The sequence below is a fragment of the Vicia villosa genome, linkage group LG2, assembly GCF_029867415.1.
Source record: "Vicia villosa cultivar HV-30 ecotype Madison, WI linkage group LG2, Vvil1.0, whole genome shotgun sequence".
Classification (NCBI taxonomy): Eukaryota; Viridiplantae; Streptophyta; class Magnoliopsida; order Fabales; family Fabaceae; genus Vicia; species Vicia villosa.
In genome coordinates, this window is record NC_081181.1 from 218,480,284 (window position 1) to 218,495,657 (window position 15,374).

Here is a 15,374-nt window from a genome sequence, read left to right on the forward strand (position 1 = left end):
CAACAGGCGTTTGTAGTCCAACGGTTAGGATAATTGCCTTCCAAGCAATAGACCCGGGTTCGACTCCCGGCAAACGCAAATTATCAATTTTCATTGTTTTCTGAAATATTAATTTTACATACTAAATTCAAATTCCAAAGTTAGGACCGGTGAGATTAATATCTATATGTGTGGTTTAAACTCTTCCCCATACGTTTTTCGAACTTTTTCAAGGCAGCATAAACGGGATAGAAATGTTCGTTTACCACCCTACATTAGATTTAGTCACACATCCTTGTATTCACGCTATAAAATAATATTATTTTGAATTTTCGGAGATGCATTTTCAAAAACATCCCTTTTTGAGAGAGGGGGTGTTTTCGGAGATGCATATCCGAAATATTTCAAGACCAAATTGGTCTTGGAATTTTTCAGATATACACTTCCGAAAGAATTCAATAATTATTAAAAAATTAAAATCAAGGTGAATCAATACAATTAATAGGTATAAAATGAAAGTGAATCAATAAAATGGAGAAGATGAATCAATAAAATCAAGGTGAATCAAAATTTCCTAAACAATTTTAAAGTTAAAATTATTTTACTAACTTATACAAATCAAAAACATCTTAATTTCATAAGTAAATTTTGAATTATATAAAATTAAATATAAAATTTATTCATTAAATAAAATTAAGACAAAATCTTTTTCTAATTTTTTTAAACTAAATAAAAAATTATAACTCATTTTTAATTATGAATCAGAATAGAAATATATAAATATATAATTATAATTATTAATTTTGTAAGTGAAATATATAAATATATAATATATAAATATATAATAATTATTATATAAATATATAAATATATAATAATTATTATAAATTAAAACACTCATTTTTTAATTTTTATAATTATTATATAAATATATAAATATATAAATATATAATAGTTTTTATAAATATATAATAATTATTATAATTATTATATAAATATATAAATTAAAACACTATTTTTTTAATTTTTTTATAAATATATAATAATTATTATAAATATATAAATAAAAAATTATAACTTGAAATTATTTTAATTTTTTTAATAAAAAATTATTTTAAATTTTAAAATATGAATCAGGATAGAAATATATAATAACTATTATTTATAACTCATAAATTATATCAAAATATATAATTATTATTATTCATTACTCATAAATTATATCAAATTTATGATATGTGAATTAATTAATATCCTAAAATTAATTTTTGGAATTTTTTTAGATTTTTTTTTTGTTTCGGAGATGCATCTCCGAATTAGTCAAAATTCTAATTTTTAAGATTTTTTCGGAAATGAACTTCCGAAGTCTGGAAAAATATAGAAAAAAAAATATTTTGGAAATGCATTTCCGAAGCGGGGTAAAATGGGATTTTCGCTTGGGGTGATGCTCATAGGGTGGGTAAAGAAATTCTCAAAAGCAAATAGAAAAAGCTATTTTTAACATACTTAGAAAATTAGAAGAAAGAAGAGATAGACATAAAAAATATAGTAACGTGAAGTTTTAAGACACAAAGTTTGTTTGCTTCTAACATATATAATATCAAAATCAGAAAGAAAGAAACAAGGTCCAAAATTGGGATGAATATGTTGGCAAGCACGAGCAGCAACACCGCTTTGGGTGGATGGACGGTGCTACAATTATCCAAAATCAAAACCAACCGCACTGTTTCTTCTTCTTCAATCTCTCTTCGGATCTCTGCAACCTGCGACGACCGTCCTCATGGTCCATCTTGTATATATGTCGGTCCTCTTCAAACCGCCACCAAAGAGACCCTTGAAGCTCTTTATTCTCAGGTAATTTCAGTCTTCACTTTTTCCATAACTCTGCTTCTGGTTTTTGAAGTTGTTCAAGGTGTTTTTAACATGGTGGTGTTTGGTTATAGGCAAGAGATGCATATTACAGAGGAGAGCCTTTGATACTTGATGACATGTTTGATAGAGTTGAGGTATCTTTCTTCATCAATTCATCACTTATGTTTCTTAACTTGTTGTTATATTTACACTGCTCTTACGAATCTTACTCATTATTATGAAACAGTTGAAGCTTAAGTGGTATGGTTCAAAATCAGTTGTGAAGTATCCTCGATGCAGTATCAGGAGGCAATCAACTTATGCTGATGCTGAGGTAATTTTCTTCACAAGTTTATTCTAGCTATGACATCATATTCATGAAAATTCGCCAATTTCAGTTGTTGATACATTAGTTGTGGTTGCATGGTGCTCTTAATAATGTTAAGAATTCGAATTGGAAAGAATGATGTTGGGTTACTCCTTATTGACTTTTGATGTGTCTGACAAAGTTGTTATTGAGAAAAATTCAAATGCTGCACTGATTATAGATAAGACCTAAAAAGAGTTTATGAAGAATAGGTATCGCTCATCTTGAAATTGATTTTGTCTGGTTGAGTTGGGTTCAGTAACAAATTCTGATAGTTATATAATATTCATGTTTCTGTGTTTTTGTTGGTAGTTAAGAATCAACACGAGAATAAAGTAAGTGTAGCAGAGATGAGGATGTTGCTTTTGATGTTTGGTAAGACTATACAAGATATGATTAGAAATGAAAATGTTAGACAGATTGTTGGGGTAGCACAGTAGCATCTATAGTAGAGAAGATGGTGGGAAATAGACTTAGGTGGTTTAGGCATGTAGAAAGAAGGCTTGTAGCTTCGGTGGTAAGGAGAGTATATTAAATGAAGAGAAAGACCTAGAAAGACTATAAGAGAAATTATTAAGAAAGATCTCGAAATGAACGATTTGGATAGAAACATATGGATCTAGATAGAACATTATGGAGAAAGTTGATCCATGTAGTCGACCCCACTTAATAGGATAAAACTTGGTTGTTGATGTTGTTTCTGTGTTTTTGTTTTTGAGAAGGTGCTATTTTCATTTCATGTCAGTTTTGTGATATGTGCTATTTCTGTTGTATATCTCTAGTTGTTACATGTTTTGTGACATACTGATAGTATATTCATCTGGTTTGAGTGTTAAGGTTCCTCTACACCTTTTTCCTTCTCTTCTTTCTCTATTATCGGTTTCTTCACCTTAATATTGAATGATGTGGATGTAGGGCAGGAAGATCTATCTATGGTTTTTACATTGGCGAGTACATGGACTCTCTTTTTTGCAATTGGTAGCTCAGCTTGTATTGGACCAATATTTTACACCATCAGCTTGGCTCATCAAAATGCATTTAACTCAGGATTATATGGTAGCCGAGGATCAGAACTAGGGTTTCTTTTCATGGTGAATACCATTATCTTCATGGCACTCGGTTTTGTCATAGGATATCCAGTTGCTTCAGCTTCAGGTAAAATTCTTTTCCTGCTAAAAACCTTTCTTTAGTTCAATTGATAGAATTCTCAATACAAACTTTTGGAACAACAAAATTTTTGATTAGTTCATTTCAATGTCGATGTGCTTCTGTATTTGTATGTTATTTAAGTTCCCGTTTTTACAGTTAAAGTTCTTCAAGGCTTATGGAGGAACGACTTGGCAGCACTAAAGGGTTCGTGTCCAAATTGTGCAGAAGAGGTTAGTCATAGCCCCTCAACCATTGCATGGTGTCTTTGACTAATGATCTTGTTTGGATACACAATTTAACAAACACTTATTCAATAAGCAATTATCTTATTGTATATACCAGATCTTTGTTCTATTGAAATTTGAGTGAGATTGAACTTTATAGAATTATCTAAAATTAATCTATGACAGTTAGCTACTTGGAGATACTTACGGAAATAAGTTAAAAACAACTAAGGGACATAACATATCATAAACTATTTTCATAAGCTATTGCAAAGTGTCTCAATGAGTTTGATTATTTTTCAGGTATTTGCATTTGTAAAAACAGACAACGCTAACTCACCTCATAGAGCAAAGTGCCATGTGTGTGAATGCCTATTGGAATTTCGCACTGAAATCGAGGTAATAAAATTAGGCTGCTATTTGATTTCAAATATTATTGAGTATAGAAATATACAGTGCAATGCAAGAATTGCAAGAGCTATTCTCTTCTCTATAACACGTGATGTTATCATATGCAGCAATCAACTTCAAGATTTGGTAGACAATGGGTTTATGGGCGGATTTACCTTGTGCGCAAATCCAGACGCCAAAGGGAGCTGTAAATTTTCTGAAAATATTAAGGATAAGGAAAGAAATACAAGAAACTTCTGTTTAGTTTAAAACAGTTTCTGTCTGTTAAGCCAACTTGTACACTTCTAGCTAGAAAGAAAGGAGTTGATAATGTCAATCATTGGACGCCTGATTTATTTGATTTTATTATGTTTTTTCATTGTTAACAGTTGTAGTTTTCCGAATGATTATAGATATTGAAATGTAATGTTGGAGATGAAAGGTAAAAAAAATAAAGTACAACGGTCGCAAAATACCAAATTGGTCTCCTGAAAGCAACTTGAAAGCCAATCATTTCAAGATGTCACCATTGGTTCCTCATACACTAGTTCAAATCAAAAGGATTTCAATTTTGGACTTCAAATTTGGACCACTTATTTGTGATAAATTTCCTTTCTCTTGTTCTTTAGTGGATACTATTGCCTACTTTTAAATTGGCATTTATTGCATATTGAAGTATGAAAATATATTGTTTGATAAGTTTACAATTGTAAAATTGTAGACAGTCAAAAGAATTTTTAATTTGGTGATTTGGTTCTACTTTAAATTTGATATTTTTTATTGTTGAGGGAGTGTTTTACCATCCTTTGTACTCCTCCCTGGCAATTTGAACTCAGAACCTATAGGTAATAGATAATAGATCATTTACCATTTCATCCAAGTATACTTAAATTTCAAATTTGTTCTTTTCATTATTAACTTGTTTAAAACTCGGGATCAAATAGCTTTAATTTTCGTTTGGAGATGGGTTCGTCACCAATGGCATCGAGAACACAATGGGAGCTTTCATTTCCTCTCACACTGAGCACCCATATGAAATTTATCTCACAAAAATCAATCGACAGGGAAGTAAAACTCATTGAATACTAAACTCTTACAAAGGGAAGTTTTATATTATTATTGCAATAGGTGGATTTAAAGTGAGGATAAAAAGGATTGGATAATAGAGGAGAGTGTGAAACAGAAAGTGACAATAGGCCGTAGCAGTAAGAGGGTGGTGAGAGAGGGGGAGGGAGACAAAAAGTGAGTAAATTGGTGGATCACTTCAATTTTATAGTGGAAAAAGTTGTGCACCATTTAACATTTACTTGTGTACATTAGAAGAAGCCTTTTATATAGATTGAATATTTTCTTCACTATTTTCTTTTTACAACTTTCACAAATAGATCTAACATTTTCTTCCTAGTTAGTCATTCATACTCTATCCATCACAATTGTTATACGAGTATTCTATTTCATTACTAATTTAGAATGAAGACAAATTTTTAAAAGGAAAAAAAAAGTTTAGACTATAAACAAGCCATTCAAGTCCAACACTAATCAAGTGTTTAATTGAGGCATCAATGAGACAAAATATTGAGACAGACACAGCATGAACTAATTTTGACAACTGCAAAACATGACCTTTAGAAGAATTTGCCTGCAAGCAGCTTTATTCAACAGTTTAACAGAATTTTGTTTGTCGTTAATTCTATCCATAATTTGCCACAAACATTTGGTGTCACCCGAAATGCTAACTAGAACAGCTACTAGCCATCATGGAAAGCAGCAACAAATTCATTCATCCTCCACAAAATCAGAATGGTTTACATAGAAAATAAATACCCGCACAACCCACATTTTTCTCATTGATTTCAGAACACTATGGTCCAACATGAAATCAAATATAAACTTTTAAAAGTCACAGACGTTTGGAGATATTAGCAACACTTCAAGTTCCTCGCCAATCAGAAGTGTGCTAAACTGTAGACTAGAATCCAGGAAAGCTGCATATAGTAGAGAAGCAGGCTCAGCTTGTGGAACAATAAAATCCAGCAATTTTTGTGAGGCCATAGAAAATTTTATACAGTTAATAGAGTAATATAGACTACATTACCAGGAATAGAGTTGTAGAAGCAAAAAGCCCCTCTTGGAGGAGAGATCCGTGGCCTCCAAATTCCTCTTCGTCAACCTTCAATATTACTGAATAATAACCATATATGATCCCGGAGGACAAAACTAAAAAGCTGCAATGCAAACGGAAAAACTTCACTTTAGGAACAATCAAAAACTGCAGAAGTGTTAGACCATATTGCAATGTTACTTTTAAAGACCAAACTCATAAAGTTACGTAGTGCTCGTGGATTTGTGGTATGTTTTCCAATAAAAATATAGTGTGTGCACTATTATTAACTTCCTCACACTTGTATGTAAAGATCTCACATTTTTTTTAGTAAACAAAGATCTCACATTTGAGGTGTAAGAAAAACAATACTAGTTATATTTTAATTGGAAAATAATGTTACAGGCGGTAAGCAGAACAGGAAAATAGAGATTTTTCCTAAATCTGGGTAGGGAAAGATAAATGATGAAGGTAAGGATTCTCTTTTTACAAAAAAATTCACCTCACAAAGCAACAGTTGATGGATAAGAAATGGTATACCTAGAAAGGTCTCGACAATTCATAAATTTTTCTAATACATAATGGTAGAAAAAGAACCAATTTATGCAAAGAATGTCACTCAATCTGGGTTGGGAAAGATAAATGATAACGGTAAGGGTTCTCTTTGGACAAAAAAAAACACCTCACAAAGCAGCAGTTGTTGGATAAGAAATTGTATACCTAGAAAGGTCCCGACAATTTAAAAAAAATATATCTAATACATAATAGTACAAAAAGTACCCATAACTGCCCATAATAAGAAGTTTATCAGAATATGACTCGATCCATCTAACTTAATCTTATTTATTAATATTCATACATAATGGTACGAAAAGAACCAATTTGTGCTATTCTTTAAGAGGTTTATTTTTTATTTTATGAGCTGGTTTTGATTAAAATTCACACATATAGGGGGTTTCTTAATTCCTGTACTTAGAGCAGAAAATTAGTATTAGAATGCACTTCAAAGTGTCATGCAAATATGAGATCACAACTTGTAAGAGCAAATATATCCAATAAAATCTTCTCCAGCATTGATATTTCAGATAATATTTTCAGATTTATAAATTGCATTGACGTCAAATTATGTTGGCACAAAGTAATAAATCAAGTTGTCTATGCACGATATCACATCATCAACCAATATGAGAATTCCGGAAAGAATAAGTCATCAGGCAAGGCAATGGCATGTGGAATAGAGTGATAGACAACTTTAAAATGAACAAACACAATTGATAAAACAAACACTTACAGGATAAACCAAAATCCTCCCACCACTGGAAAGGCGCCCCAAAGTAATCCGAATATAAGGCCCATTGCTTGTCGAATCCAATGCAATACATCACCAAGTTGATCCTATTTGGGGTTGGGGAGGTGAAAGGCAAAAATAAAGAAACTGATTAGGACAATGAGATCAACTCAATGCAATTTGCTCCTCTGAAATGAGGAGTGCAAAATTATCACAAAGCAGATCATTGACCTTCTAAAAAGCCCTCCTCAATTTAGAGAAGCTACATGCATATCAAACACATACTACATACAACAACGCATAACAATTACTAGTATTTTTTCTATAAATTAAATAGGGATAAAAACCCAAAGGAAGAAACTACACTAAAATCAAAATGGGAGTTTGAACTCCCAACAAATCAGCGAAAGCTAAATGCTTAATCTGGAGCAGAGGATGATCATGCAACATGAGATCACGGGCTAACACAAAGCCCATATTAGCCATACCCCACCAGCAAACATGTTAAACTAATGAATCCAATAGTATTACAATGTTGCATTAAAGCCCAAAAGAAGAAACTTCCAACAAATCAGCAAAACTAAATGCTTAATCTGGGTCATGAGATCACTGTCAAACTCACAACTCATATTAACTAAACACATAACAGTAACTAGTATTAAATGATGCATTATATGTTTCTTTCAATCCAACAATATTAATGAATCTATGAACATATTCAGGACATGTTTTTTTTTTCTGCCAACTCTAAACCAAACAAGCAATAATCCAAATCACTGATACTTGTTCCAAAATATAATCAATTAATAGTTCATACTCAAATAGGTCCGTTTTAAATATCAAATTAATGTTCAATTTAAAAATTTAGAGTAAATTAATGGTTTTAAACATAGACCCTAGTTGAGTGATAAATTAATCAAATTTCCTGCAAACAACTCAATTAGATCGAACAACAAGAGGACATAACATCATTAGAAAAAAGAAATTAAACAGAAACCTTGTCCCATGAAGCTTCTGGATCGAGCAATTTGGCGAATTTGAAAGGAGAAAGATGACCGTTCTGGTGCTGAAGTTGATGATTTAGTTTACCCTCTTTCATCGCGAGATTAGAGTGAGAATAATCAAATCAAATTAAATTAAATATATATAAGATGAAATCAATAACTGGAAAATACGTAATTGATATAAAGTTGGGATTTTTGAATCTGATAGTGAGAGATTGCGGCGAGAGTGGTGAAATTGGGAATTAGGGTTTGGTGAGTGACAGAAGCGAGTTACAGAGAGAGTGAAGATTTAGAAGACGACTGGAGAGTTAAAAATTGCAGATGTGAGTTTGATATTTCATCGTCAAGTGGATGCAAATTAAAATAAATAAAATTAAACCTAATCAGAGTTTATATCATGTGTTTAAATTTTGAATTTATATCATAAGCACTCTTTTACTCCATATCTAATCATATTTTTTGGGGGATAAATAACTAATTTTTTTTTTTTATTATAAAATAATCATTTTCAATCTCACAAGTCACATGGCTAATTTTGGGCATATATACTCAAAACTTATAAGAAGTTTTTTGGGTAAAAAATATCATATAATATAAAAAAAAAATTGATAGAATGATTCAGGAGAATTAAAAAAATTGTTGACTATTAATTTATTAATTATTGACATAATAATTATACAAATTTATTTTTAATAGGATGCAAATAGGTCAACCCATTTGTTTACTTAAAACTCGACTTAGTCTAACTGGTTTGATAAAAAAAACTATTAATTAAAATAGGTTGAGTTAAGGCTTATAGAAAAATGTATTAGACATATTATATTAATCTATTTTAGTGTAATCTTATATATTATATTAATTTATAAATTAAGTGTACATAATAATATTTTTGTAAAATTTTGAAAGATATATTAAGTCATTTTTATATTTAGTTCCTCAAATACCATTTAGTTTGTCAAGTTGTTCCTATTTGTTAAACTTCAAGAAAAAATGTTAAAGTTATGCATATATATATATATATATATATATATATATATATATATATATATATATATATATATATATATATATATAGCAATCTAACTGGCATTATGTAATTTCATATGTTTTATATGTTGTTGTTTATTTTGAATCATAGTATTTTTTTTTTGTTAAACAAACACGAGCACTATGAGGAGAAGATAGGACTAAGTCGTACACCCTGGACTCATATTCCCAAAAGAAGAAATTCTTAAAAGAAGTACACGTTTGAAGGAAGACAAATGAATACTACAATTACTTAGCTCCATTATTCATCTCCGTTCTTCAAAAAGGTGTGAATATCTGAACTTAATAAAAATGAGAATTTGTTTGTTTCTGCATTTTTCTCACTGATTCTTTCTACTTTCTCTAGCTTGAATAAGTCATGAATAATAGGTTTTAGTGTATTTTGCATCATGGGGGTGAGTTTACTGAGTTTACGAAGTTAGGTTACAACATATTAGAGTGTGTTTTGCGTGAAATGATACTTGAATGCAGGTTAAAATGCAAGGCCATCTGTTCTATGGTTATCAATGTAAGTCTTGTGAATTTTTCTGTGATCCTTTCAAGGAAAATGGTAGTTTCTATGCTTACTTTTTAAAGTGTAGTGTGTTGTAATATCTCTTATTGTTGCTTGATTTATTCTGCAATAAGAATTATTTTTTTCTTGTTGTTACTATATTTGTATCTTTTAATTGTGCAATCAAAGTAATATTTGATCTATATTCATTTAAACTTCTCAAATTGTCTTTGATGTAGTGATCAAAGCAATGTCAGAAAGGTTTTAAAAGCACAAGCAATATGAGGAGAAGAGAGGACTAAGTCGTACACCCTGGACTCATATTCCCAAAAGAAGAAATTCCTAAAAGACGTACACGTTTGAAGGAAGACAGGTGAATACTACAATTACTTAGCTCCATTGTTCCTCTTCATTCTTCAAAAAGGTGTGAATACCTGAACTTAATAAAAATGAGAATTTGTTTGTTTCTTCACTATCCTCATTGATTCTTTCTACTTTCTCTAGCTTGAATAGGTCATGAATAATAGGTTTTAGTGTATTTTGCATCATGGGGGTGAGTTTACTGAGTTTACGAAGTTATGTTACAACATATTAGAGTGTGTTTTGCGTGAAATGATACTTGAATGCAGGTTAAATGCAAGGCCATATGTTCTATGATTATCAATGTAAGTCTTGTGAATTTTTCCGTGATCCTTTCAAGGAAAATGGTAGTTTTTATGCTTACTTTTTAAAGTGTAGTATATTTGTATCTTTTAATTGTGCAATCAAAGTAATATTTGATCTATATTCATTTAAACTTCTCAAATTGTCTTTGATGTAGTGATCAAAGCAATGTCAAAAAGGTTTTAAAAGCTGGGCCTTTTTAGAATGGTTATGGACTCTTTTTTAATCTGAGCAATCTTCTTTCTTTCTTTCACAAGCCTTAGTTGCAATTTTCTTTGAACAATCTTAGTGTAATAATCATTTGAAGCAATAATTGAACATATCTATTATAATGTCAATGTATGCAATATAAAGTAAAAGTTAAATTTATTAGTATTTTCTTGAGTACTTATTTTATCATGACTTTTTTTTAACGTGTTCAATACAAGGATGTGAACATGGAATAAAGCATCACTCTCCCTACAACAAAAGCAGAGTTATTAGTTTTGAGTGTAATTTTTAAGGTATATCTCCTTCTGACTTCTAATTGAAAAAATTATATTACTGCGATGCAATTCTCTGAAAGTTCAATGTAAAGATTATTGTGACAAATAACTTACCTTCATTTTTCCTTTTGATGTAAGAAAAATTGAATACTTAAATAAGTTTAGATTTTTTTGGTTTTATATTAAAAGAGAATGTGTTCAATTTGATTAATATTTTTGCTCATCTTGATCATGTTTTTTATTTATTACTTATAGTTCATCAAGCCATACCTTTTTGGTTGGCATACCTTAGCAACCTCGATAAGTTCGAAATATTTTACGGCGGCGATGAGTGTGACAAATAATGTCAACCCAAAATATGGAAGAGACTACAAATGGAGCAAATAATGATACTATTTTGCTTGTATTACACAACCATCACACTATGAACTACTCAACTTTTGAAATTAGGTTACAATGGGTTAGAGTGTAGGAAAATTGAGAAAATATGAGACACAACTGAAATTGACAAAATTTAGAATCAAGTGTAGTATGTTGATATGGATGGACACAACAAGGTTGTGTGCAAACTGTCAATGACAATGTCTTTGGCACAAGAAGCAGCTCGGCCTAACACAAGCCAAGCAACACCAACTGAGTTTGCATCACCAAGTTAGACAGCACCAAAACAAGTTAGACAGCTCCAACTGAGTCTGCACCACCATTCTCTTCTACTCAATCAGGGTCGGCCTAACATAATGTGAGGCCTAAGGCGAATATTAAAACGAGATGTTTTTTTGTTCATCCACTATAATTAAAATATATGATTTTTAAGAGACCTTCTAATATATTTTTTTCAAATAAAACTTTTTTATATATATTATAAAATTAATGTTAAATGCGGTTGTTAGATATTTACAATTTTTATCAAGGTTGAATTATTCCTCAAAATAATCGATTTCAAAAATATTCATGTTTTAAGTTTTATTTGATGTAAGGATTAAAAAATATTTTTAATTTTAAATGTAAATATTAAATTAAGGTAACTTCTAGGGTGGGGGCTCAATTAAGTCCCTCACTTGTGTAACACTTAAATTGGCCGTTGGATTAAACAAACATACATGATCTAAATATTTCTTACTGTAGTCGATTCACTCTCTCTATCTCTCTCAACAGATATCTCTCTTTCCATCATCTGCATTCTGCCTGACCTTTCTCCACCGTCTGCAAATAATTACCCATAAATTAATTTTTTTTCTATCATGATAAACTCAACTTACAGTATTGGTGTAAATTTGGGATTGAGAAGAATGAAATTGATTTTCAGAGCCAAGATTTTAATGCCTTTTCTTCACCATCTTCATCTCATGGATAGAAACAAATCTAATTATCATTTCACAGGTTGTGTTTCAATTTCACATGCCATAATCTAAAAGGGCCCAAAATCATTTCACCATCTAAAAACTTGTGAATAAAATTGAAGTTTAGAATGAAAAAGCAATAGAGAGGCAAATTTTTATGAAATACCCATATTATTATTAGTGTGAGAAAAAAAAAACCCATTTACAACTTAATAGTTTTCTAGGTGTATAGATATTGTCATCTTCTCTAATAAACTCTGTTGGGATGCTTTTTTTAATTTTGAAAACACATTTTCTCAAGATCCAAATCTACCGTAGAAGACTGGTGAGTAAAAAGGGACTGAACCGATGTGATATTGGAATTCTTAAGAGTACATATCTTAGTGTTGCCATAGAACATTCAAAGATTAGTAGAAAACACTAATATATGTGTTGATGTTTTTTCCTTGAAGTTGTTGTTGTCATGTGGTTCGGAAATGGATGAAACTCAAAAACAAGGAAAGAAGATACAAGAAGGAAATGAGATTCAATATAGTGTGGTGTATGATAAAGTTTATGAACTTATTTAATCTAATGGTTGTTAAGAGAAAGAGCAGTGTTTAAAAAAAAAACAAAAGAACTAAAAGGTCATTAGTTCTAATAGAAAAAATATAGTAAAAATATGACTTCTCTTTAAATATTAAATTGGTATTATAACGATATGAATAAATTTTTTTATGTATTCAAATTAATCTTTAAATAATAAATAAAATACTTGTTTTTCTTGTTAAAAGAAAGAGCAATTGAAATTCTGGTAAGACAGAACTCAGATGTCATATATGGATGTCGTGACATCTGATCTGACATTATAAAACAGACAAGGTAGGCAAAATAAAACAGTGCAGAAAATTAAAGAACACTACAGAATTGTTCACCCAGTTCGGTCTAACCAACCTACTCTGGAGGCTACCAAGCCAGGGATGAAGTCCACTATTAGCAGTATCAATTCAAAGCTAAACTCCCCCGTTTACAACTTCTCACTTAATCATTACCCAATGACCCTTCTACCTAGGTTCTCCCTAGATATGGAATATCTCCATTCCACTCCCAGTCATAGCAATGATGTCTAGCAGTCAACACCTCAGCGACTACATCGATGGCCTAATTTCCAACATTCTAAGCACATAAATAAAGATCAATTGAAGTTGCTTCAAAGCTTCCTCCAGGAACAAAACTGCACTCAATGCTTCACAGCTTCTGAGTGAGTAAAACAAACCTCTTACCTACAGGTTTCGAGGCACAAATCAATGACCATCCCACAACCCGGGTGGTTCACTTACACGTCTAACCCTAAAAACTACATCTTGTCAATACTCGACTAGCTTTCTTATTAGGTTACAAAGCTTCCTATTTATAACTTATTCCCAACTGGACTTGGGCCATCAATCACAACTTTATTTGCTGTTACAAATCAGCAGAATTCTTCTACTAAAAGAAAGGTCTTTAATCATAAGTTTCCTAAATTGTCTCCATAATTAGAAACTATATGATCTTCAATATTCTGTTTTGATTCTTTTGACCTTTAAATCGTAACAAACTGACATAACAAACTGTTGCTAAAATTGCTCCACAATATATGCTCCAAGATATTCTCCACAAATATTTCCAAGATATTCTCCACAAATATCTCCAAGATATTTACCACAAATATCTCCATAAAATATGCTCCAAATAACAACAATAAGTTGTTACACTCTTGCAACAGATTCTCCTATAAAATCTTTCCACATTTAGTTTCCTAAATGTTCTCCTTAGATATAGCTCCACATAGGATTCAATGTTTTAGGAATATTTTGTTTCTGTTATAACAGAATCCAAACTGTCAGCTCAAATACGACGTCACGACATCCTCTTCGACATCATGTTGTTCTAGATGTTGAAACATTTCAACACAACATGTTTCTCCATTAAATGGAACTTCCATATGATTTCTCTTACAAGTTATAATTCTATTTATCCTATTGCTGCTAAATTAGTTTTACCAAACATAAAGGTCAATCCTCAAAAGCACTAACATCAATGTTAAAAAAAACAAAAGAACTAAGAAAGTCATTAGTTTTAATAGAAAAAATATAGTAAAAATATGGCTTCTATTTATACAACAACTAAAATTTAACACAAGAGCTTCTTGTTAAGAAACCATTGATTAACCAATTAAACAAAGTAATCAATTTGATGGAAATTTCTTTATCCTCAAAATATACTGAATATTCTTTTAGGCCTAAACACCATTTGACAAAAAATATTTTTCTAATGCTCAAGGCAAGGGCCTAGCCCGCCTTACTCTTGGGTCGACCATGTACTCAGCCAATTCTAAAGAAGAAAATAAGACATCAAAAGAGAGTAAAACATGTTTTGAGTCAACCATAATTGTGTTTATAATTTGTGTACATCTTTTGTAGTAATGGTTGTGTACACCTTTTGCAGTCGAGTCACCTGTTTTGAGTCAACCATAATTGTATTTATCATTTGTGTACACCTTTTCTAGTAGTAGTGTTTGTGTACACCTTTTGCAGTAGTGTTAGTGTACACCATATGTAATTATATTATGGTTTAATGCCATGTTGGTTTTATGACACATTTAGTTTAAAACATATTTAATGTCATTTTAGTTTAATGCATTTGGTTTGAATCAAAGAATGTGACAAGATTATGGTTTAGTATAATTAAATTCAAGATTTTGTCGGTATGAAATGTTTCATTCTATTAATCCAAAATTTTATAAAATTCTGGTCTAATAAATAACAGATTGTGAAATGTTATAATATTCTCAATGGGGTTTTTCTTGACTGCAGCCTTTTTTCCTTGGTCTGCCAATTTCTTCTTATTCTCATTCACAACTTCATGATTTTTCTTGGAACTTATTTTCTTCTAACTTAAAACAATAGACTTTTTGGTTGAGGTGGGTTTTTTTCTTTTGCTTTTAGGTTTTAAAGCATACCATTCTTCAGAAC

At 30.7% G+C, this 15,374-nt stretch overlaps 2 protein-coding genes and 1 non-coding gene across 3 annotated transcripts; 2 read left to right on the forward strand and 1 right to left on the reverse strand.

The window, feature by feature from the left end:
• The first annotated feature begins 6 nt into the window (after positions 1–6).
• Positions 7–78, forward strand: TRNAG-UCC (transfer RNA glycine (anticodon UCC)). Its single transcript has one exon. It is a non-coding gene; the product is annotated as a tRNA-Gly (tRNA).
• A 1,480-nt stretch (positions 79–1,558) lies between these two features.
• Positions 1,559–4,346, forward strand: LOC131653949 (uncharacterized). Its single transcript, XM_058924298.1, has 7 exons — positions 1,559–1,833; positions 1,923–1,985; positions 2,078–2,164; positions 3,118–3,352; positions 3,503–3,576; positions 3,874–3,969; positions 4,089–4,346. Exons 1-7 carry the CDS (start codon positions 1,618–1,620, stop codon positions 4,170–4,172), a joined length of 855 nt encoding a protein of 284 aa, XP_058780281.1. The 5' UTR covers positions 1,559–1,617; the 3' UTR covers positions 4,173–4,346.
• Positions 4,347–5,584: 1,238 nt separating this feature from the next.
• LOC131653951 (uncharacterized) lies at positions 5,585–8,716 on the reverse strand. Its single transcript, XM_058924302.1, has 4 exons — positions 8,347–8,716; positions 7,353–7,456; positions 6,056–6,185; positions 5,585–5,945 (listed from the first exon to the last, which is right to left on the reverse strand). The coding sequence occupies exons 1-4, from the start codon at positions 8,446–8,448 to the stop codon at positions 5,907–5,909; spliced, it is 375 nt and encodes a 124-aa protein (XP_058780285.1). The 5' UTR covers positions 8,449–8,716; the 3' UTR covers positions 5,585–5,906.
• Between the last annotated feature and the right edge of the window lie 6,658 nt (positions 8,717–15,374).